This window comes from Ochotona curzoniae, unplaced genomic scaffold, assembly GCF_017591425.1.
Source record: "Ochotona curzoniae isolate NIBS_2020 unplaced genomic scaffold, NIBS_Ocur_1.0 contig_2688, whole genome shotgun sequence".
Taxonomy (NCBI): domain Eukaryota; kingdom Metazoa; phylum Chordata; class Mammalia; order Lagomorpha; family Ochotonidae; genus Ochotona; species Ochotona curzoniae.
Genome location: NW_024465553.1, coordinates 6,309,646 through 6,334,019, shown reverse-complemented (window position 1 = coordinate 6,334,019; position 24,374 = coordinate 6,309,646). Strand labels below are relative to the sequence as shown.

General features: G+C 48.1%; 2 protein-coding genes across 3 annotated transcripts; one reads left to right on the top strand and one right to left on the bottom strand.

Moving 5' to 3' along the window:
- Window positions 1–741: 741 nt before the first annotated feature.
- On the bottom strand, window positions 742–3,159 carry GON7 (GON7 subunit of KEOPS complex). Of its 2 annotated transcripts, XR_005883323.1 has the most exons (3): window positions 2,938–3,159; window positions 1,177–1,837; window positions 742–1,124 (listed from the first exon to the last, which is right to left on the bottom strand). XR_005883323.1 is itself a non-coding variant. In XM_040975126.1 (2 exons), exons 1-2 carry the CDS (start codon window positions 3,134–3,136, stop codon window positions 1,734–1,736), a joined length of 303 nt encoding a protein of 100 aa, XP_040831060.1. In that variant the 5' UTR covers window positions 3,137–3,159; the 3' UTR covers window positions 742–1,733. The 2 variants fall into 2 exon arrangements, 1 of the variants encoding a protein (XP_040831060.1); XM_040975126.1 differs by having other exon boundaries at window positions 742–1,837.
- Window positions 3,160–3,353: 194 nt separating this feature from the next.
- UBR7 (ubiquitin protein ligase E3 component n-recognin 7) lies at window positions 3,354–23,847 on the top strand. The gene is made up of 11 exons (XM_040975125.1): window positions 3,354–3,526; window positions 6,456–6,589; window positions 7,029–7,089; window positions 8,225–8,320; window positions 13,211–13,264; window positions 13,434–13,539; window positions 15,843–16,030; window positions 16,177–16,326; window positions 16,788–16,950; window positions 17,894–17,955; window positions 21,872–23,847. The coding sequence occupies exons 1-11, from the start codon at window positions 3,377–3,379 to the stop codon at window positions 21,962–21,964; spliced, it is 1,257 nt and encodes a 418-aa protein (XP_040831059.1). The 5' UTR covers window positions 3,354–3,376; the 3' UTR covers window positions 21,965–23,847.
- Window positions 23,848–24,374: the final 527 nt, after the last annotated feature.

Here is a 24,374-nt window from a genome sequence, read left to right as displayed (position 1 = left end):
TACAGAGAGGAGGAGAGATAGAGAGGAAGATCCTCCGTCTGATGATTCAATCCCCGAATGGGCGCAACAACCAGTGCTGCGCCAATCCGAAGATAGGAGCCAGGAACTTCCTCCAGGTCTCTCACACCTGTGCAGGATCCCAAAGCATTGGCTGTCCTCGACTGCTTTCCCAGGCCACAAGCAGGGAGCTGGATGGGAAGTGGAGCTGTTGGGATTAGAACCAGCGCCCATATGGGATCCCGGCGTGTGTAAGGTGAGGACTTTAGCTGCCATCATGCCAAGATTTATTTTCACTGGAAAGTCAGATATACACAGTAAGAGAGAGGAAGATCATTCCTCCACTGGTTTACTCCTCAAGTGACCACAACAGCCAAAGCTTAGCCGATCCAAAGCCAGCATCCCAAAGTCTCTTCCAGGTCTCCCACGTGGGTGCAGGCTCCCAAGGCTTTGGGCCATCCTCGACTGCTTTCCCAGGCCACAAGCAGGGAGCAGGATGGGAAATGGGGATACTGGGACATGAGCCAGTGCTCACATAGGATCCCGGCGCATGCAAGGTGAGGACTTTAGCTACCTCTCTACTACGCTGGGCCCAGTATTCACATTCTTAGGCATATGCTATTTGATTTCTTTGCATTTTAGCTATGTACATTACTCCAGGAAGATGCCTAGTGAACAAAAACGCCCCAGTCCCCCTTTCAAGCAGAAAAGAATACACACTCACATGTATTTTTGTTTTATATATATATAAAGGGATTTAATAATTTCTTAAGAAAAGTAAAGCATGGCTACAGGAAAAAGGAAATATCCATGTTATTACCAACTTAGCTTGTTTACTTAAGGCCTTTTACTTGTATTTGTAGGTGTAACACATCAGAGTATTGAAACCACACGCCTTCAGCCTCTCAAAAACAGCAGTCCATGCCATCAAATGAGTGGGCCACCTCTGGGTGGCTGGACACGGGGCACAGGTGTAACGTCGAGGGCACTAAATGAATGGGTCACCTCCGGGTGGCTGGACACGGGACACAGGTGTAACGTCGAGGCCACTGAATGAATGGGTCACTTCTGGGTGGCTGGACATGGGGCACAGGTGCAACGTCGAGGCCATTGAATGAATGGGTCACCTCTGGGTGGCTGGACACGGGGCACAGGTGCAACGTCGAAACCATCTAGCACCTCTGGGTGGCTGGACACTGGGTGCACGTGTGAATTCAAGATTTTCATCGTTTTCTGTCAAGGACTCTTCTTTCTCTTCAGTATTCTATCCCTTCTGTTTCTTCTAAACAGCTGACAGTAAACCAGCTAACAGCCAATTTTCACCATTTGGCTCAGGCCAGTTCCTTACAATGCTACTGTTCAGGAATCATGACCTGCACTTTTTACAACAGAAGCTAAAAGGTGCAGGTATCCCAACCTAACGATGGTTTTAAAAACAGGAAACAAAAGTTCAACTGGCAACCTAGAGGATTTCTATACACTAGTAAGTAGTCTATTGAATTTCAACAGCTTCACTTTAGTTTCTATTTTATTTCCATGACCTGGATTTCACACTTGTGAAAACGAACTTCATTTCTAAACAACCTATTTTATCTTTCTTCAATAGAAGCAGTTTTCTCTTTGGCAAATCTATCCTGGAAAACAAACACTTTTTCCAACCAGAGCCCACATCTTTTTAAAATATCAGTCATGATAATGGACACAAAAGCAGTTTCTAAAATGTCACAAAGCTACTGTCAGGGTGAGGATGACGACAGTTTGGGCCGTTTTGCAGAGGGTCCGCCTGCACTAGCTCTGTTACCAACGTGATTTTCATCTTCTGCACCATCTTCATCACCACCTTTTAAAATAAACATTTGTTGTACGACATTATGATCAGTGGTTGAAAGAAGTACTGACAGCTAAGACGGCGGATAGAGACCGCTCTAAGGATGAATAAAACCATGCATACTTTAAATTGGAAAGAAATGCAATTCCCAGCACTTACAATCACTGTTGGAAGAGCTTTAAATCATTTACCATGAGAAATTTACTCTTGAAGGTGCGTAGGTCGGCGGGTTTAGCAGCTTGTGCAACCAGTGCTGCTACCTGATTCTACAACAGTTTCCATCACCCCCAAAAGAAGCCTGGAACCCATCTGCACTGGGTCTCCCTCGCCCCCAGCCGCCACCACAGGCCATGGCTTGCCATCTGCGGACTGACGGATTCTCCTTGCTTCCCGCACGTTCCGTGCTGGCTGATTGCTTGGTTCACTCAACGCTGTGGGGGCGTAAACCCACTCGAGGTGATGGACTTGGCTGTGAATACCTGCACCTTTTCTGCAGGAACTTCACGGGAAGCGGGAACACCATCTCACATTCCCACCAATCACATACAACATTTCCCATCTCCTTCGGATCTAGACAACGACTGAATGTTTATTTTTGATGACTGCCAACCTATATGTTATCTTCATGTCCCGTATTAGTATTATCGTAAACCAGGGAAATGCACTAAGTCCTGTAGATTGTTTTAACGCTGCTAAACAACGTGTTTGAGTCTGGTCAACACGCACCTCGTGAATTTTGTATTCAGGACACGAGTATTTTTCTCTTTTAAATCCACGAAGCGAAACACGTTTCTGTTTTGAAACTGTCATCTCCCCAAGACTGGGAGAAAGAATCCTTGGGAGCTAAGACTCGCGGATTTTTATTGGTGACAGAAACAAAACAAAACAAAAAAAGCGTTTCCAAAGGACGCCAACGCGCCTGGGAGCCAGCAGTCCAGGCGACAGGGCTCAGGTGAGGGTCCCCTCCCAAGGCGCCCCTTCTCCGCCCCGCCGGCCACAGCGCGGGGGTCCCCTCCCAAGGCGCCCCTTCTCCGCCCCGCCGGCCACAGCGCGGGGGTCCCCTCCCAAGGCCCCCCTTCTTCGCCCTCGAGCCACACCTCCTCACAGCTCACCGTCCGAGGCCTCGTCGTCACCCTCCGCCGGCTGGTCCTGTGCCTCCCGCGGCCCCGGCGGGCCCAGGAGCTCGGTGACCAGCTCCTTCATGCGCGCCACGCCGACCAGCAGGCCCTCGAGGGCGTCGGCGTCGGCGCAGGGCACCTGCAGCCTCCGCGGCTGCCCGTCCTCCCCGACGTACTCGGCCACCAGCTCCATAGCGACCACGGCGCTTCAAGAGCGCGCCACAGAGCAGCGCGCCCCGGAAGAGGAAACCAGCCCGCGGGCCAGCGCAGACGGCCTAACGGGAACGAGCGACTTCCTTCCCCTTCCCCGCTCGCGGATCCTTTGTCGGGATTGGCTCCTGGCGCGGAGGCCCCGCCTCCTCCGGCCCCGCCTCTCGCGGCCGCTTTTCCCGCCTCCGCCGAGCCCGAGCTGCGGGGCGGCTGACAGTTGAGGATGGCCGGAGCTGACGGGGCCGCCGGGCAGCAGGCGGAGCTGGAGCCCGTGGTGTCGCTGGTCGACGTGCTCGAGGAGGACGAGGAGTTGGAGAACGAGGCGTGCGCCGTCCTGGGCGGCAGCGACTCGGAGAAGTGCTCCTACTCGCAGGTGGGCGCGTGGCCCGGGCTTCCCCTGCCCCCTCCGGCTCCGGCGGAACCCGGTCTTCCCGGCCGGCCTCTCCTCGTCCCTGCAGGCTCTGCGCTCTCCCTTGGGGTGAGCCGAGGCGGCCGTTTCTCTCGGCCCGGCTGCCTCCTTCCTCCTCAGTCCGTTTCCAGCAGGGACCTCCCCGCCTCCCTCAGTCCGTGTCCGATTTCCCCAGGACTCCCCGGCCTTGGCCCCACGAAACCGATGCTCTGTCCCCCCCCCCCCCCCGGCTGATTTCCCATAGAACCCTCCCCCGGCCCGGTGGCCTCGCTCACCCCCACGTCTTTGTCCTCGTTTTTCCCCCTCCCGAGGGTATTTGTTGTAGGGTTGGACGAGAGAGCGCTCCCGGAGTAAGGGACGGGCGGCTTTGGAGAGGTATAGGTGCTACTAGGTGGTGTTTGGGGCGGAATGAAGTCCGGACCGCGTCCACCTGCCCCTCCTCGGGGAGGGTTACGGGGGATGGATGAAGCCAGGACCACGTCCACCTACATTCTTCCCCTCGTCGGGGGGCTTGGGGAGTGGAAGGAGACCAGAACCGGGACAGCAGGTGGTTCAGGCCAGGGAGGATAAGTGAAGAGGCGGGGATGGGGGAGGGTCTCTTGGACATTGGGAAGGGCTTATGACGAGGGCAGGAGGGGGCGTGATGTTCTCGGTGGAGTGACTCATCCTAAATATTTCTAGGTACGAACATGGAGGAGGGTGGGTAGGGAGAAAAACGGACGAGGGCCTAGAATGGGTGGCACACGGGGAACGTGATGAGGGTCGGGCGTTTCGTGGCATGGACTGTGATCATAATGCCGCCGGTCACTGCTGACCCTGCCGAGCTGACCCTGCCCGGCGGTTAGATAAGTGAGAAAGCCCGGCTGCCCGGACGCAGTCCCAGATGTTGCCTGGGATTTAAACCTTTGGTCATCGCTAGAAATAACTGGAAAAAATTAAAGGCTTAAGCCTCTTCGTGAGCTATTTTGGAAATAAAGTGAGCTTCGTTGAACAAATTCATCTTTTCCCTTTTATTGTAAAACCAAAGGCCCATTTGCACAAGTGCTGTGTAAAGTGAGCACGGGAGTCCCCACATTGTGGCTCTGGGATCAAGTCTCAGCCGACATCCAAGGAAATACTGACCCTCCCCACCTCCCTCCCCAGAGTAGAATTAAGCCATTATGGAGATTTTATTGGCCTTTTAAAAAATATTAATTTATTATTTGAAAAGCAGAGAGGGCCAGTATGGTGGCTTTGCAGGCTCATTCTCCACCTCACAGTACTGACATCCCCTGTGGGAGCCAGTTCTGTCCCGGCTGCTCCACTTCCCATCCAGCTCCCTGCTTGTGGCCTGGGAAAGCAGTGGAGGACGGGCCCAAAGCTTTGGGACCCTGCACAGGTGTGGGAAACCCAGAAGAAGCTCCTGGCTTCAGATCAGCTCGGCTCAGCTCCAGCTGTTTAGGCCATTTGAGGAGTGAACCAGTATATGGAAGATTTTTCTCACCTTTTTATAAATCTGCCATTTAAAAAAAAAAACTCAAAAACTAAAAAAGAGTTACAGACAGACCTTCCATCTACTGGCTCACTCCCCACAAGGCCACAAGGGTGGGGTGCAGCCAGGAGCTTCATCCATATCTCTGAAATAAGAGTAGGCCCCCATGCACTTGGGCCATTCTCTGCATTCCCTGGTGCATTAGCAGGAAGCTGGATTGGAGCTGGAGCAGCCAGGACTCGAACTGGCATCCACATGGGATGCCTATTCTTGTTATGCCACAATGTGGGCCTCCGTTGTGGAGATGTCTACAAGTTTTGTATGCTTTTACTTTAGCTTTTTGCTTTGGAACTATTTTTTTTTTTCTTTAAATGAAAGATTTGTTTATATGAGAGATACATGGGACAAATCTCCCCAGAAAGCTGGAACAAACCCTGATGGGCCAGGCTGAAGGCAGGAGCCCAAAGCTTTATTTGAGCCGCCTGTTTAGGCAGCAGAGACTCAAGCCACTTGTGCCACCGTCTGTTGCTTTGCCAGGCTCACTAGCAGGAAGCCAGAGTCCAGCTGGCACTCTGATAGGGGATCAGAGTGTCCCATGTGGTGTCTTACCCTGTGCTCCCTTTGTGACGCTGAGCTGCACTTGCCTTATTTCTCCTTTGCTTTCTGCTTTGCACAACTTCAAATAAGTTATGGACATCAGAATCCTACATCTCTGTCTCAACACGCATCTCCTAATAAAAGGATTTTCTTTCTTTTTTTATGCATTGATTTTTCTCTTTGGTGGAATTATAATCATTTTTCAAACCTGAAAGTAAGATATTACTTAGACTTCCATGTAAAAAAAGGTTTATTTATTTTTTATTGGAAGGGCAGATTTACAGAGAAACAGAGAGAAAGATCTTCCATCCACTGGTTCACTCCCCAAGTGACCGCAACAACCAGAGCATTCTGAAGCCACAATCCAGGAGCTTCTTCGGGTCTCCCACATGGGTGCAAGGTCCCAAGGCTTTGGACCATCTTCTCTTGCTTTCCCAGGCCATAAACAGGGAGCTGGAGGGGAAGTGGGGCAGCTGGGATATGAACCAGTGTCCGATATGGAATCCTGGCACATGCAAGACAAGGACTTCAGCCACTAAGCTACTGTACCGGGCCTTTGAAATTTTCATTGTTAAAATAAGTCTGCAGACCAACTCATTCACGTGATGGACAAGTTTAAAACTTCTTCTGACTTTTAAGAAAAAATTGGATGAAATATAGAGTATGTCTCAATATTCCTGTATAGACTATCTTAGTCACCACAGTGATTTTTAAAGGAACCTGTTAACCACAGACTGTGTGATTTTCACTCTCTCTCAGATCTTGATACAGGTGTTAAGTAAATAGACCAAGTCATTAATTCATTTGCTCTTTTGTTGCTTCTAGGGCTCGGTGAAGCGACAAGCTCTGTATGCTTGCAGTACCTGCACCCCAGAGGGAGAAGAACCAGCAGGAATTTGCCTCGCCTGCAGTTACGAGTGTCATGGGAGTCATAAGCTCTTCGAACTGTACACAAAAAGGTGTAGAGATCGTGACGAATGCTTTCCACATGCTTAGAGTCTCCCGGCTGCACTCTGTCCTTAACCTTGTGCTGCCGTTCAAAGAAATTGTGCACTAGTGAAATTTAATTTAGTTGTTTAGTGTAATAAAATATACACATGGTTTTAGGAGCTTTTAAAATATAATTCTAGTATGTGCTGTAACCACCACAACTTGTCTGTCAGCATTTTGTGTATCTGTGGTAACGATGTTTGTCTTACGCATATTTTACAGAGTTCTAAAATGCCTTATTGTTTTATATTTGGAGACATTCCAAATTGGCTAAATGAAGAGCAAGCAAAACCACTTTTTAAATCTTAGAAATGAGTCAGAAAACAAAGAGGTTATAATTTGAGTTTTAAAAAGTACTTCGTTAGAATTTAAGGAAAAATAAAATTGTGTCTTTTTTTTCCTCCCCAGAAATTTTCGTTGTGATTGCGGAAACAGCAAATTTAAAAATTTGGAATGCAAATTATTTCCTGTAAGTAAGCACTGAGACTATAGACATTTAAAGAAATTAAACTGATACTAGACAAATATTTTTCAGAAAAGATATTTCTATGCTTCTTTTTTGCAAAAATGCTCTCTCTTGTTTTGTTGGGTAAACTGCAGAACCCGCTCAGAGCCTACCATAGGGATTGTCATTAACAGGAGAGGCTTTGAATGACAATGTTCTTTGGAATCAGGTCTGTTCATGGTGGTTGTGCGCACACGGAAGCTTTTGCTCTGTTCGTGCATTTTTATTTGAAAGGCAGAGAGACAGACGGGCAGCGATGTTCCAACTAGAGGTTCACTCCCCAAGTCCTGCCAACAGCTGATACTGGGTCGAACCGGAGCCGGGAGTGTTGAGCCCAGTCTAGCCCTGCTGCCATGTGGGCAACAGGATCTGGTACTTGAGCCATCCCTGGCGTCTCCAAGCGTGCTCATCAACAGGAAGCTGGCGCACCTGGCATTCTAGTCAGGCCTTCGCTTTGGGGTGCAAACCCTCCATGCGGCACCCCAACAGCAGTTCCCTCTATGCTTGCGTGCTCTCTCTCTGAAGCTTTAAAACAAATGGTCTGTTGTAATCATGAAAGTGGACAAGGTGCACTCAGGACTTTTTTTTTCTATTGCTTTTTGGCTAATAGAAGTTATGGGTCCATGTAGGAATGTTCCGTTTCTCTCATCATTGCTGAAACTCATGCTTTCCCCTCCTTTGCAATTGGCTTTGGACATTTCTTTGCTTCTTTTTGCCTCCTGGTAGGTAAGCTGGCAGCCTTGCTTATCACAACTGGCCTAAAGAAGTACTTTGGAATTCTAGGCCATTGACAGTGCACATAGGTTGATAAATCAATGTTCATAATTAAGTTTCATCTCTGTTTTATTTAAAAATATATTGGGTTTCCCACAGTAGCCACAAAAAAGGTGTAAGAAGTATGTTTTATTTATTTTCTGTCCTGGAAAAGGTGTCCGGTTAGAAAGAGCGACTTTTCTTCCCTCCATACTCTGAAAGTTGAAGAAACCACCTTATGTCAGAGAATTTTAATGCAGAACTTTATTGAATGTTTGCATTTTGTGATATATGAAGCTCTAATTGAAATTTTGACATACTGCATATTGAAATTGGTATCTTTTAGGATAAAGCAAAAGTAAATTCTGGCAATAAGTACAATGACAACTTTTTTGGATTGTACTGCACTTGCAAGAGACCTTATCCTGACCCTGAAGATGAGGTAAGCGAATTGGAGAATAAACCCCGGAACTGTGTTCTCTCACAGCTTTGATTTCTCAGCCTCTTGTCTCATCTTGTCCTCTGACGCTTTTCAGGAGGAGTTTTGGGAATGTGGAAGGGGTCTAGATTTATCTCTAATACATCTGGATTGGATCTGTAACTGCTACAGAGTTCAACTATACCCATTCCTTCATCATAGAAATGAAATGCTAGAGGGAACTTTCCTAGGGCCAAAATGCCTGTTCTCTCTAACATTCCTGCCTACCTGCTGCACCATTTCCAAAACACTTTTAAGATTTATTCATTTTTATTAGAAAGATTTACAAAGAGGAGTAAGACAGAGGAATATTTTCCATCCACTGTGTCACTCCCCAAATGGACTCAATGGCAGGAGCTGAGCCAATCTGAAGCCAGGAGATCAGAGCCTCTTCCAGGTCTCCCATACGGATGCAGGGTCCCAAGACTTTGGGCTATCATCTGCTACTTTCCCAGGCCACAAGTAAGGAGCTGGATGGGAAGTAGAGCAGCCAGGACACGAAGCAGCGCCCACATGGGATCCTGGTGCGTGCGAGGGGAGTGGTAGTCAACTGAGTTATGGTGCCTCCTTTCTCCCACCACACACACATTTTCTAAGAAAGCTTCAATTTCTTGCCTCTTTGAAAGGAAAGAAATGGAATGTACAGACCTGACTTGATTTGTGGCCATTTGGGGAGTGAACTAGTGGGTGTAAGATCTTTCTCTGTCTTGCCTTCTCTAAATTTGCCTTTCCTCAGCTGGCAGATGCTGGCACCGGGGGCTAATTCTGTCAAGTTAAACTGCAGAACCACCTGGAGAGTGCATGATCTGGGAGTGGGCCCAGGAGGGAAATAGTAGGCACTTCCATCTTGGGTTATCACTCACACTGGAGAGCATGAAAACCAGAACTGGGGCAGACCTGGCTGGACAGAATGGCACCAACTAGTGTAGGCTAGAGAGTGGGCCTGGTTGGGTTGAACTAGGCTTCAGTGCCCATTGACGTGTAGGAGAGCTGAATGGGATGTGGGACAGACTGGACTAATCTGTGGTACATACTGATAAGCATAGGCCCCAGGGCAGGGTGCAGGCCTAGTGGGAGTTATTGCGGGTCGCTCTGACTAGGCTGCAGCTCCCACTGGTTTGTGTGAGGCAAACACACACAAGAATCTGGTCTGGGATTACCTCAGACAAAGTTTCTTTGGGGATCTCCTCAATCGAACTGCCGGACTCAGAACCCCAACCATGAAGACAAGTGCAGGTTCTATCGTCTGACCATGGAGTGCAAGTGTCAAAGCTGAGCCTCCTGAGAGGCTCAGACAGAGCAGTGGACAGCATACCCAGGTGCTCGTGGAGGATATGGCAGTCCATCAGAACCTGCAGAGGACACCTGGTACCACAACAGAGGATGGAGGACAGAACAAATCAATCATCTACCCCAGTCATGTGTTGGCAGTGAAGATCTGGGCAAATGAAGACTAAGGTGTTCTATGTCAGCCAGTGGATTCTGCAGCAATTTCATTGTGCTTAGAATGGTGAGATTGGCAGCAATTCAGAACTGATGAATTACCAAAACCACTCGAGCAGGGCCCTGAGCATGCCCCACATCAGGGACCAGGGATGGGTGGGAGACTGGGTGGAGCTTCTGCCTTTATCTCCCTCTTTACCCCAGATACAGAAAAAAAAAAAAAAAACAATAATAGTGTGGAAGCAACAGTCTTACCCACTTTCCTGTACCCCTTGACTCTTTGTACCCTAATCAACTAAGATTATCAAAATAATTTCAAAAAAAATCTGAAAAAATTGCCTTTCCAATAAAAAGGAATAAATTTTAAAAAGAAGAAATGGAAGGTCCTGACTTTCTAAGAAGGACGCCAAAAGCAATAGCAGTTAAGAACAGAATAAACAAATGGGACCTCATCAAACTAAGAAGCTTCTGCACAGCAAGGGAAACAATCAGCAAAGTAAAAAAGCAACCCACAGAATGGGAGAAGATCTTTGCGCACTATGTGGGAGATAGTGGGCTAATCTCCAGAATATACAAAGAACTCCAAAACAACCAAAAAACCAAAACAAACAAGCCACTCAAGAAATGGGCTCGGGAAATGGGCAAACATTTCACAAAGGAACAAGCCCAAATGGCAAACAAACATATGAAAAAATGCTCCAGTTCCCTGGCAATAAGGGAAATCCAAATTAAGACATCGATGAGGTACCACCTAACACCAGTAAGATTGGCCCACATAAACAAGAACACCAACGACACTTGTTGGCGAGGATGCGGGGAAAAGGGAACCCTGCTCCACTGCTGGTGGAGCTGCAAGTTGGTACAACATTTATGGAAATCAGTCTGGAGAACACTCAAACAACTCAAAATCTGCATACCATATGACCCAGCAATAGCACTCCTAGGAATATATCCAAAACACCTGTTTCACGACAAACCAACATGCATCCCTATGTTCATAGCAGCACAATCAGTAATTGCAAAAACATGGAAGCAACCAAAATGCCCATCAGCAGAAGATTGGATAAGAAAGCTTTGGTTCATCTACCCATGGAATACTACTCAGCTATTAAAAAAAACAAAATGCAGTTCTTTGTGGCTAAATGGACCCAACTGGAAACAATAATGCTTAGGGAAATGAGCGAATCCCAAAAGGTTAGATACCACATGTTTGCCTTGATTTAACCTGTAATTTTTGCTTGATTGTTTATTTTTTGAACCTGTCATTGATACTGTCTCAACCCAGGTGTTTTGAAGAATTGAACTTGCATTATTTTTAACATATTGTTTACTCAATACTATGTCAATTAATTCCATAAAAAAAAAAGAAGAAATGGAGTATTTAATTAGAAGAACACACAGATTTTAAAGTGGATTCTTGCTGCTGTATCCCTTGTTTCCCAGGCATGATCACTGTATGTTCATGTGTTTTGATAGGTAAATATATCCGTATATATATCTAGATAGGTAGGAGCTGGAAGGAAACTGGAGCAGCTGGGACTCGAATCAGCACCTGCACGGAATGCCAGCATTGTAGGCAGTGGCTTTACCACTCTGCCACAACACCAGCCCTCCTGTATCAGTATTTGTTTATTTCAAAGTCAGAATTACAGTGAGAGAGGGGAGAGAACGAGATCTTTTATCCATTGGTGCACTCCACAAATGACTGTAACAGCCAGAGCTGAGCTGGGCTGATCTAAAGACGGGAGCTTCCTCGGACTCCCCAGGAAATGCAGGGACCCAAGCACTGGGCCATCACCTTCTGCTTTCCCAGGCCATTTAATAGGAAGCTGAATCAAAAGTGGAGCAGCTGGGACTCGAACCTGCACCCATGTGGGATGCTGGCATTGCAGGTGGTAGCTTTACTTGCTGTGCCACACTGGCCTCCTCTTTGCTTTCTCACTGTTTTGCAACTGTAATTCTTGAAACAACTGCATAGAGGAGTGAACTAAAGATATCCTTTGGGATTATCAAAAGTGAAAATTTAAAACTGAATGTTTTAAATTATAACTTCTAAAAAAATATTTGTTTTTCTGAAAAGCTAAATGGCAGAGAGAGGAAAAAAAGACAGAGGTCTTTTTTCTCTTAGTTCACTTCCTGAATGGCCACATCAGCTTAGGACTGGGCTGGAGTAAAGCTAGGAGCCCAAAGGAGGGCTGGCAACCAAGTGCCTGGGCTGTTTGTTGCTGTTTTCAAGGCACATTAGCAGGAAACTGGATCAGAAGTGGAGCTGCCAGGACTCTAACCAATACTGATACAGGAGGGCTGGTGTTGTGGCAGAGTGGGTAAAGCCCACTGTCTACAATGCTGGCATTCCGTGGAGGTGCTGATTCGAGTCCCAGCTGCTCCAGTTTCCTTCCAGCTCCTTGATAATCGCCTGGGAATAGCAACAAAAGGTGATCCAAGTGCTTGACCCTTGCTGCCCATGTGCGAGACTTGGAAGAGTCTTCAGGCTGGCCATTTGGGGACTGAAGCAGTGGGTGAAAGTTCTCTAACTTTGTCACTTTTTCTCTCTCTGACTTTTTGTTGTTGTTGCTTATTTTTATTGGGAAGGTAGATATACAGAGGGAAGGAGATTCAGAGAAAGATCTATTCGCTGGTTCACTCCCCAAGTGGCTGCAACAGCCAGAGCTGAGCTGATCTGAAGCCAGGAGCCAGGAGCCAGGAGCTTCTTCTGGGTCTCCCATGTGGGTGCAGGATCCCAAGGCTTTGGGCCGTGCCCTACTGCCCTCCCTGGCCATAAGCAAGGAGCTAGAAGGGAAGTGGAGCAGCCAGGATAGCAACTGGCGGCAATATGGGATCCTGACACACACAGGCAAGGACTTTAGCTACTAGGCTACCTTGCTGGGCCCTGTTACTGACTTTTCAAAAAGAATAGGAAGGACAACATTGACATGTTAATGAGCAGACAGGAAAGGTTGTGAAAATAAAGGAAAATCTCATCCCCTAGTTAGTCTGAGTCTTTTGGTGCATAATTTCCTAGGGCCGATATTTAATTATTGAATTTATTAAAATTAGAGAAAAAATTGATTACTTGTAATCAGCAGTTGTGACACTGACTTGGCAATGCTTGGCAACGTGGGTGGTTAAATCTAAGCTATCACCTAACAGATACTCTCATTGCTGCTATGGGCTGGGTCTGTCTGAAACAGAAATGCTTATTTACCTCCTAAAATTTTGTGAGAAGCAGGTATTAGGTTTCTACTTGAGCTTTGATAACTGCATGTGAAGTGCCTGCTGCAGTGTAGGCCTCTCAGAGAAGCTCACGTGGAGCAGGCCTCTGCCCTGCGTGCCTGCTGCACGGGCTGGGGGCTCACGGTGTGTCCAGCAGGCAGTGCGGTTGCTAACACACACACTGTCTTTCTCTGCTAGATTCCAGATGAGATGATCCAGTGTGTGGTCTGTGAAGACTGGTTCCACGGGAGGGTAAGAACTTTCACCTTTAAAACTTGCTGTCTTCTCAAAAAGAGAATTGTTATATTATAGTTCGGCTTTTAAGAGTAAGGATACTATCCAGGTACAGTTTCAGTATTTGCTTGTAACACCATGGGTATTTTGTGCACCCTGATGGAACGCTTGCTCTGTGTGTTTGCAGCACCTCGGAGCCATCCCTCCCGAGAGCGGAGATTTCCAGGAAATGGTGTGCCAGGCATGCATGGAGCGCTGCTCCTTCTTGTGGGCTTACGCTGCGCGGTTGGCAGGTAGGGATCGTGAGATTCGGATGTTTAACCCAGACTTTTTGCACCTAGCTTTGGTTGGACTCAGATACGGAAAACCCTGAAGGATGTGTTCCTTCTCGGTGTGTTTGTAAATTGGTGGGGAGTCTTAACTGGTAAAAGCATCAAATTTGTACTTAAGTGGTGTGGTGCAAAGCATGGATGAGACCAGAACTAGAGAAAATGGAGGCAGTAGTATGAGTTGGACTTTGAAAGATAAATCTAAAACAAACTATGATTATTTGTAAGACATGCTATCGAGGGGTGATTCTTAGTCCCTTTAAGGTGCTATAACCAAAATACTATTGACAGCATTCCGTAATCCATCAGTCAGAGAAATGTTCTGCCTGTAGCTATGGTGGCTGGGAGTCCAGGGCCTAAGCCCCAACAGTGCACTTCCTGGTGAGGGTCCCTGTCTCCTAGCTCAAGCTTTCTGTGTATTCTCCTGTGGCACAAGGGGACCTCTTCTGTTCATATGAGGGCAGTGACCCCAAGTACGAGGTGAGCAGTTGTGACTGTCACCTTTTAAAGGACTGTGACTGTTGGAGGTCAGGTTTTCACACACGAACCGGGAGACACAAACGTTGAACTGTAACAGGTGGTGAGACTTTTTCTCACACTGAGAAGTTGAATTGAAACAACTAGGCAGCACTGAATGGTTTCCTAAATATTCAGTGTATTCATAGTGATGCTAAGTGTGCGTGTGGCTGAGTTTAGTATCTGCTGCTGTGGTCTGTGTCTCACCTTTAGGGGCCACTGAGCATTCAAGCCAGGAGCAGCAGAGCCATACCTAAGACCTTATCCGACACATAGGTTTGTCTTTAATTGCTTGTTTTATGTATATGAAACCAAAGAGAGAGACAAAGGAGAGATCCTGTCCACCTGGTGGCTCACTCCCAGGAAAAGCGGGGCTGGGTCAGGATGAGGCTAGTAGGAGTCTGCATCTCCAGGCTTCCCACGTGGGCGGCAGAGAGCCCCGTGCCGGAGCCTCGCCCGCTGCCTCCTGGGCAGTGTTAGTAGGAAGTTGTCTCACACTTTGATTTTGCCTCAGAGCTCTTAAACTTAGTGCTCCCTCGTGTTCATATCTTCCAGGTGCAGCGCTTGCCACAGGCACTGGACCTGGATATGTGTGTCTCACTGAGTGGGTTTCTTAATTGATCTTTCCCTGTCTGCTTTCATTTCCTTCCTTTCGATAAAGCAGATAGCTTCATTTCCTGCAACATCATTTTTTTTAAAAGATTTACTTATTTATTTATTTTTAAAATTTTCATTGCAAAGTCAGATATACAGAGAGGAGGAGAGACAGAGAGGAAGATCTTCCATCCAATGATTCACTCCCCAAGTGAGTGCAACAGCTGGTGCTGTGCCGATCTGAAGCCAGGAGTTTCTTCCAGGTCTCCCACACAGCTGCAGGATCCCAAGGCTTTGGGCCGTCCTTGATTGCTTTCCCAGGCCACAAGCAGGGAGCTGGATGGGAAGTGGAGCTGCCAGGATTAGAACTGGTGCCCATATGGGATTCTGGCGCGTTCAAGGTGAGGACTTTAGCCACTAGACCACAGCACCGGGCCCCTGCTACATCATTTTAAAAACATTTATTTATTTACTTGAAAGGCTGAGTGACGGAGAGGGACAGACAGATCTTCTATCTTCTGGTCACTCCCTAAATGACTCCAATAGCCAGGTCTGCCCCAGGCAGAAGGCATGAGCCAGGGACTCCATCCTGTTCCTCCACGTGGGTGGCAGAGACCCAAGGACTTGGGCCATCCTGCAGTGTCTTCTCAGGAGCATTAGCAGGGAGCTGGATCTGAAGGGGAGCAGCCTCGATGTCAGGTGGCACTCTGTTATGGGATATGAGATGCTGTGCCACAACACGGGCCCTTCCTGTTACCATGTGATGCCATATCCAAATTGGAGCTCCCTACTGCTTCACAGTATGTTTCCACAGCCATCCTTTAGTTCTTATTTTTTTCCAGAATGATGCTTTTACCAGTGTTTGTAATTTTTCTTACTGCCGGTTGCCTCTTGCGTTTTCTCTAACATATACAATACGTCATCCTTTTACATGTAAATGCTTACAAAGTGATTGGTATTATTCAGAGAACTTATCAGTTATTTGAATTATTGGATCATGCAGGCATAACTAAAAGGTATTGATATTTCCTTTCTCAATATTGCAGACTTTGCTTCCTCTCTAGATTCCGAGAGATTTTTCAGTCAGGATGAGGAATTTCGTTGTCTGCGTAGATTGGAGGATGTGTAAGTCTATTTGTTTCTCGTTGAACCCGCAGTAACCAAAACGTCTGCTGAGGATGATGGCTTGGTGCTGAATGTTGAAGGACCAGGTGATCAGGAAGTTAGTAAACCTGGGAATGGGGAGCACCAGGCGAGTGCCCTCAGAGAGGAGGCCACCGCTGGAGGGAACGCCGAGCAGATTGAAGAGCCCTGTGCCACTTCTAGTTCTGAATCCCATCCTCAGGTAACGATGGAGAAGCCAGCAAAGCTAATTCTGAAAGCACTGGAGCTTCAAGATTTCACTTGCTTCTTGCCTAAAGAAAGCCCTTTATAAAATTTCTGCTCTGTAAAGCTGTGACACTTTATAAGTGTTTCAAAATTTCATTTCAGAAAGTGCTTAAGAATCAAAGCCTCAACACAGAACTACAGTCTGGCTGCAAACTCGAGGCTCTGAAAGCTAAGCCGTTTATGAAGAAGGACAGTGCCACCTATTGGCCCCCAAACTGGCGCAGCCAGCTGTGCACCTGCCCGGAGTGCACGGTGAGGGTCTGAGCTGTGGTGTCAGCGTGTTTTGTGTCCTGAAGGTGTGTTTGTGGAATTGGCGTGTGTGCAGAGCTTCAAAATGTCTATACCAAGTGAATGGATGGAGCAGTGCTTACGGTTTGAATGCTTGTGGAAGACATGAAGAGTTACGTCATTTTTAAATTGACTTTAATTTTAGTGGAAAATGGCAGTTTTTTTGTGTGTCTGTGGGGTTGGCTTGAAAACATACATTGTTTGTAAGTTACAGTAAATCAGTGATTTTTGAATACAGCCCATATAGACCATATAGTGTCGGCTAGGAAGCTGAGAGATTTCTAGAATAGATTTGCACAAACAGAATGAACTGTGCAGAACTCTGCTGTTTTCAGTAGAACTCATTACATTTTTAGTTCTGCTCACGAGGTTCACTTGAGGAGGATGTGCACTCCTAATGAGATATGTGGTTTTATCTCTTAAAGAAAATGTATGGAGAGCTGGATGTGCTCTTCCTGACAGATGAATGTGACACGGTGCTGGCTTATGAAAACAAGGGCAAGGTGGAGCAGGCGGCCGACCGGCGTGACCCCTTGATGGACACCCTGAGCAGCATGGACAGAGTGCAGCAGGTGGAACTTATTTGTGGTAAGTGCTGTTTGTGTGTGAAAATGAAGCCAGCAGCTTCTCCCGAGTCTTCCACACAGCTGCAGGGTCCCAAGGACTTGGGCTGTCCTCTGCTGCTTTCCCAAGCCACAAGCAGGGAACTTAATGGGAAGTGGAACAGCTTGGACATGAACTGGTGCCCATATGGGATGCCAGTACTTACAAGGGGAGGATTAACCTGTTGAGCCATTATGCTGAGCCTATGGTTTCTTTTTCTTTTCTTTTTTTAAGTGCAAGAAATATTACTGGTTGGTCCTGGTGCTTTGGCCTAGTAGCTAAATCCTCACCTTACATGTGCTTGGGATCCTGTAATCTTGAACTATCCCGTCATCTTGATAGTTCTTGAGACTGTCCCACTGGTTCACAGCGAACCATCAGAGGGGAAAACTGCCTTAGTTGTCAGCTGCTGCATGTCCTTCCTGGCACGCCCAGCCCAGCTGCTCTCCACCCAGACACCACTGTATTCCTGTCCTCTTAATGGCACTGACCATTTCTTTTGTTACTTTGATTAATTTTTTGATTTATTAGAGTAAAAGCTCTTTGAGAGTGCATCCGGAAGTAGTGTTCAGAAACGCCTTCCCTAACACACTGCGCAGCTGACATTCCGTGGGTCCAGGGCCTTTACAAGTGCTAAGATTGCATAGAAATAGGAAACTTTCAACAAAAATCTTCGCTAGTATTTAAGTGAGTGAGGGATAGTTGTGTTTTCTGTGGGTTTCTTTGTTTGCTTGAAGAAAAAAGATCCCGGAAGTCCAAATGAAGGCTGCTCAGAGGAGCGTAAGTAACTGGGACGTGTTTTGTGCAGCTTTGCCTGACAGTGCGTTCCATGCTCGTAGATGTCAGTGGCGGGGAAATAGTTGGTCTTTAGAAGCAAAGGAGTTGTCTCAGTTTTTAAATACTAAATACACATGTGGTTTTGTTTTAGAATACAACGACTTGAAGAGCGAGCTTAAGGACTATCTCAAGAGATTTGCTGATGAAGGCACGGTATGTTGAGCTAAAAAATTTTATTTTTTTTAATGTTTTGAAAAAAAAAAACGTTGATTTTCTTCCACTTTAAAGATAGAGCATCTCTCTTTCCTCTCCTTTCTTCCTCTCAAATACACATAGACAGGCGTCTTCCACCCACAGTCCACGCCCAAATGCCCAAATGTCTGCGACAGCTAGGACTCGGCCAGGCTGAATCCAGGAGCCAGGATTTCTCTGGGTCTCCCGTGGGTGGCATTTGAGCCATTGTCTGTTCTCTCCTAGGAGTGTGTGAGCAGGAAACTGGATCGGAAGTCAAGCAGCCAGGACTTGAGTCAGTTGCTTCAGTGTTGGATCGGAAATGGGATGTGGAGGTCACAGTCAGCAGATTAACTTACTATGCCACAGTGCCCTCCCTTCAGTTCATTAATTTTAAATAGACGGAGCACAAAAGCAAGTACTCCCATCTGGTTGTTCACAGATGCCCAGGAGAGCGGGCCTGGGCTGAGGCCAGAGCCTAAAGCTGTCACAGATGCCCAGGAGAGCGGGCCTGGGCTAAGGCCAGAGACTAAAGCTGTCACAGATGCCCAGGAGAGCGGGCCTGGGCTGAGGGCCAGAGCCTAAAGCTGAGAGTTGAGTTCAGGTCTCCTGTGTGGGTGGCAGGAACCCGGTCACTTAAGCCGTCACTGCGCCCTCCAGGATCTGCATTGGCCAGAAGCTGGTGTCAGGAGCCGGAGTTGATACTGAACTAGGGGATTCTGACACAGCCCTGCATGCCTGCTTGGTTGAGCTCGGCTGTGCTCTGCTGTGCTCGGCTGTACTCAATTGTACTCAGCAGTGCTTGATTGGGCCTTTTAACTGAGTGCCTGCCCTGAGTTAAAGAATTGTAATCATAGCAGTGTAAGTTTTGCATAAGCTGCTTATTTTTTGTGATAGTTTAAGAAGGTTTAACTGAATTGTAGTATTTGAGAATACTGCAGAAATGACTTGTAGCAGTTTTGGCAGAAGAGAAATCAGTGGTCTCCTAGGGCATCTTTCCCAACCTGGGTCAGAACAGAAAGGCAGAGAGCCGCGCCATAGGACTGAGGGCTGCTAGTCCACAGAGGGGAACGCTGGGGACAATCCGTGAGGGTGACCGTGCAGCCGGCCCACTGAGTGAGCCCTGGGCGTGCTGGGAGGGTGAGCAGGAGGCCGGGCAGGGAAGAGCAGGCCTGGCTGGTGGGTTCTGCACGCCACAGGTTAGGACAAAAGAACTTTATCTTTGCGGGCTGAACAATAGAATCTGTTTTATTTATTATTATTAACATTTATTTATTTGAAAGGGAGAATTAAGGAGAGACAAAGAGAGAAAGATCTTCTGTCTGTTGGTTCTCTCTTCTAATGGTCACATGGCCAGGGCTGAGCTAGGCATAACCCAGGAGAATCTTTTGGGTCTCCCACACAGTGGGCAGGGGCCCAAGCATTTGAGCCGTCCTCTGCTGCTTTCCCAGGCATATTAGCAGGGAGCTGGATCAGAAGTAGTGGCACCAGGTAAAAAAAAATAGAGCCAGTAGGACTTGAACTGACAACCATGTAACATGTTGGCATTGTAGGTGGCAGCTTAACCCACTATGCCACAAAACATAATTTAACTTTTCTCTTTGTAGTCTAAGATTATCTACAAAAACAGTAAATGTTCTGTTTGTCACACCAGATCTTGAGACTTAGGGACCTCTGAAATAAAACGATCTACTGAGTCATTAGACGTGTTAGTGGAGAAGGTCCAGGCTTGGGGAATGAACCAGTGAATGGAAGATCTTTCTGTCTCTCCTTCACTCTGTAAATCTGACTTTCCAGTAAAAATAAATAAATCTTTAAAAATGTGGAAGACCCAGGAATCTAAACTGCAGGGCCAAATGCCTGTCCCTGTCTCCTTCCTTCTTTTTCCTTCATTATTCCTTCGCTCTTTCCTTCCCACCTGTCTTCCCCCTTCTCTCTGTCTGATTTCTTTGAGGGCAGTTACAGAGAAAGAGAGAGACCTTGCAACCGCTGGTTTACTTCCCAAAATGCCACAAAAGCCGGAGCCAGGAGCTTCAGGCCCCCTCTCCCTTGCAGTCTGCCCTGCAGGTGGCTGGGCTCCAGACTCCTGGCCATGCTCTCTTGCCTTCCTGGGCACAGTAGCAGGGAGCTGGGTTAGAATTTGAGCTGCTGTGGCTCGCCCTGGGGCTCGGGGAGGGGGTGATGACTTAAACTGCTGTGCCGCAATGCTGCCTGCTTGCCCTCTTTTTTTAGTTTAATTTCCTGAGAAAGGTTTATGACAAATTTGCACACTCAGTTCCCCTGCCCTCACCGCCTGACATGACGAAGTAGAGAGGCTTGCTCTTTTCCCTGTCCAGCTTCAGTCTGGAAGTTCACCTCAGAACTGGGGAGCATCCAGGCTGACCCCTGTGTGCAGGGTGGGGCCACCATCCGCCGGGATGGGCTCTGTGAGCCCCGGCACTACCACGCTACCCCACCCGCACCCAGCCATCGTCTCATCCCCCATGGATTTTAGTCAGACCTCCATGCAGAAGGTCCAAGCCTCTGTCCTCAGGATCTGGAGGTGCAGTTGGTCCCAATTTCTACATACAACTGAGGGGAGTCTGAGGGTAATCTTGGAAGATGTGAGAGCCCATCTAGTGGATGGCTTCATTGAGCCACGTGGCCTTGGTCCCATGTGAGGCACAAGGAAAATGTTCCTGAACCTTAGTATACAAACAGAATGTTGGGAGCTTGGGGGGCTTTAGCACAATGGCTCAATTGGATAATCTTCCCTTTGTAAGGCCTGGGATCCCATATGGACACCAGTTCGTGTCTTAGCTGCTCCACTTCCCATCCAGCTCCCTGTTGTGGCCTGGAAAAGCAGCAGAGGACGGCCCAAAGCCTTGGGACCCTGCAGCTGTGTGGGAGACCTAGAGGAAGCTCCTGGCTCTTGGCTTCAGATTGACTCAGCTCTGGCTGTTGTGGTCATTTGGGGAGCGAATCAGTTGATGGAAAATCTTTTTCTTTCTCTACTATGTAAATTTGGCTTCCAATAAAAATAAGTAAATCTTTAAAAAGAGAGAGAAGAAAGAAGTAGAAAGCTGGGAATTGGTTGTGGACAGAGAAGAAGTTTGATTTGCGAAATGAGCAGGTGAAGAAGAGAAGGAAGAGGAAGGCAGCTCCTGTCGGGATCCTGGGGATGGGGTGTCTCCTGGCAGGAGGGAAAAAGACTTTTTCTTATTTTTAATATTTTATTTTGCTAATATAAACACTTTGCTATAATGTTAAAAATAAGTTTTTCAGCAAAACTGAGGATAGAATTCTCATTTTTATTGCATAAAGTAGATTTACTACAAGTAGTGCTTCTGTAGTATTTTTTCAGTTTTGTTTATGTAGCAAATGTTTTCAATTTTGAACGCAAAGTGGGAGGTTTTTAAATTCAGTTTTTGTTGAAACATTTTGTGCTGTTGATGAAGAGGAAAGCTCCAGTCTGAAAGTGGCACGGGCTTGGTTCCCCAAGGGCTTTGGCAGAGCCCGAGGGCGCTGCCACGGGAGCGGGTCCTGCCAGGCTCTCCATACCAGGCAGCTGCTGCTGGCTTTCCTTTGGCCTTGGGAAACAGGAAGGAGGCAGGCCCTGGGCTTCCAGCCATTCTGCGGGCTGAACCCCAGAGATGGCATCCCAACTTCCTCTGGAGTGGAGACTCCATACGTTGGCATTTGAACGGGTCTTTTCCAGATAGCTCTGTGTTGGGCTGGGTGCTGGGTGCCACGGTCACAGGCACGCGGGGAAGCAGCCGCCCGGTTGTGCCCTGTGTTCAGGAGGCTGCTTTCTCCCGGCAGGACCTGTTGGCAGTGGAGCAGTGTTGCTTTCATTAACAGTGTCTTGGCCTCTTCGGACATTGCCACTCCCTGCTCTGACTGCACTTTTCTCCCACAGGTTGTTAAGAGAGAGGACATCCAGCAGTTCTTTGAGGAATTTCAGTCCAAGAAGAGAAGGAGAGTGGATGGGATGCAGTATTACTGCAGCTAGATGCCGGCGATGCTGTCCCGCGCAGGCCAGCTGACCGCCCTTTGTGTTCCCCGAATAAAGGAAGCGTCCATCACGTCTGGTCCCTTGCTGTCATCCCCTCCTCCTCTGCAGGGGCCGCCATGTTTAAGCTCATGTCCCAACCAGTGTTCCTTTTCGACTAACTGCAGCTTGGCCCCTAGACCTGTGCCCGTAGCCCTCCTAGCCCTAGGGTCACTTGCTTGTAAGTTGTGGGATGTTTGATTTGGTTATGAGAAAGTGAGTTGGTTTCCTGTTGTGACGATTCATTCCTTAACTCCGACTGCCTGTACTTGGCTGTGGGGCTATCGCCTGCCAGGCTCTCCTCCTTCAGGGTCACGGAAGGTGCTCTTCCGGTCAGCCAGCCCCTCAAGATCCCCTCACCCCTGCAGTCACGGTGCCTTGGGTCAGCGCTTCCTCAGGCCTGGTCTCTCCCTCAGCCACACCCCTGCTTTCTGAGCTGTGGTCACAGCCTAGAAGCCATCTTGGCCCAACCTCTGGAGTCAGCAGGATGGAGCGGACGTCTGTCACAGCAGGGAGATGGGATGGTGACGGGTTGAGGAAGCATGTGTTTGTCACAGTGACATCTCCCTTCCGAGTCTCCTGGCCCTGGGACGTGAGGCTTGGAGCAGCGCAGTGCTCAGGGACTTGCAGAGAACACCCATGGGATTGCAGGCTCTCTGTGCCATCTCGCCAATCACCGACGTCCCCCTTGAGATCTGGGTGGGTGATTTACGAAGTCCTCTGGATTTCTTTATATTATCAGGGATATTCATAAGCATATATTACAAATGGACCTATTTTGATATTGTTCTGTTATAAAAATGTTATTAGAATCCCAATAAATTATTGTTTTTCTCTGTGCTGAAGAAAAAGTTTACTGTGAGTGGGCAGGGTAGGACTGCCCTGTTGTGGAAGATTCCAGGCCAGGCCACAGGGACAGGACAAGTTTCAGGCCTGTGTGTGTCCTGAAGCTGCAGGGCTCCCTGGTGATGGGCCCCCTGTGGAGGCTCCGTGTGCAGGGGTGTGTGCGCTGTGCCCGCGCTGAAGGGGTGGGCACTGCTTCCATTTGCTCCCAAGGAAGTCCATGCAGCCACATGGTTTAGGTGGCAGGACCTTGGTCATCTGCTTGGGCAGTTGATCCCTCTGCAGGAACAAGGCCTTTTGATACCAGGCCACTCTGGGGCCCTGTGGGCATGTTGATGTTCCTTTTGTCCCACAGGCATAGATAGGGTATCCAGTAGTCCCTAAGCAAGGGCAGCTTGTCCTGCAAAAAGCACCTTCTAGAAATGGTGAGTCATGGTTTCAGGTGCTCAACCTCTGATGACCGGTGGTGGGAGCGCCCCAGCCAGCGCTGTCTGGTGAGGGTTCCAGCCTGGCAGTGCCCAGGCAGAGGACATTCTGAACTAGTTCTGCAAAGCTGCACTATTAGTGCACCATGGTGCCCTGAAAGCTGACCCCAGGCCCTGTCGGATTCAGCTCTCAGGAAGTTCCTTCTGTCCTGGGGCAGGTCAGGACCTGGCCTTGAGCATTCCTGGGCAGCAGTGGTCACCCAGTGCCAAGGGCTTGTTTTCCAGAAAGTACTGCTCCTTTTACATTAGCTGGAAAACTTTTTTTTAAATCTCTTCATAACTAGTTTTCTTATCACTTGTATCAGACTGTCTCTGCCTACAGAGACTGATTTTGGCCAACATGTGGCATTGATAATTAATGCATGTTTTATGTAAAAACAAAAAATATGGTATTTGTCGCTTTTAAGGAATTCTGACATTATGTGTGCATTTTTGTAGAAACTGTTACTGGGCTTAATAACATACTTAACTCCAATCAGGTTTCTGTAACATTTAAATAAAGCCAAATTCAAAATAGTTGCTTTCAGATTGTTGTTAGTCACATCTAAATCGTCGCAGCCTTCCTCCACAGGCTCTAAGAAAAGGGGTATAACCGGAAGGCAGGCTCCCAGCTCCCTCTGCCCTGGGCGCCTGCTCTCAGACCCGACCGAGTCCCGGCACACCTCCTTTACTCCCTGGCTTTCCCACCGCCCCGGGAGGGAGGGCTGTAATTACTGTTGGGATAGGAAGCAACAGGCTGGTTTAGCTGTAAGCACGGTGTGTTCAGGCACAGAGGAGCGCAGAATGAGAGGGCTGTGGGCTCAAACACAGCCGAGAGAAAAGGCAGCGCTCCCTTACATGGTCTCAGAAGGCAAACCAAACGCTGGCATCCAGGCCCCCCTTTGGGTGCTTCTGACCCTTGTTTCCTTGGTGGTGGTCACAGCTGGAGGCTGCCCTCAGTTCACTTTCAGCCCTGGAAAATCCCATTGTCATCAGCACCCGAGGACCGCGGTTCTCTGGCTCTTACAAGGACCTCGGTGGGGCAGAAGAAGTTGAAAGCGCAG

Bases quoted from the DNA above. Each gene is read 5' to 3' on its own strand.
- GON7 (XM_040975126.1), bottom strand. From the start codon at position 3,136: ATGGAGCTGGTGGCCGAGTACGTCGGGGAGGACGGGCAGCCGCGGAGG. The intron at 1,838-2,937 runs GTGAGCTGTGAG...TTATTTTAAAAG, and splicing joins TGACGACGAGGCCTCGGACG to GTGGTGATGAAGATGGTGCA.
- UBR7 (XM_040975125.1), top strand. From the start codon at position 3,377: ATGGCCGGAGCTGACGGGGCCGCCGGGCAGCAGGCGGAGCTGGAGCCC. The intron at 3,527-6,455 runs GTGGGCGCGTGG...TGTTGCTTCTAG, and splicing joins AGAAGTGCTCCTACTCGCAG to GGCTCGGTGAAGCGACAAGC. The intron at 16,951-17,893 runs GTAAGTGCTGTT...GTTTTGTTTTAG, and splicing joins GCAGGTGGAACTTATTTGTG to AATACAACGACTTGAAGAGC.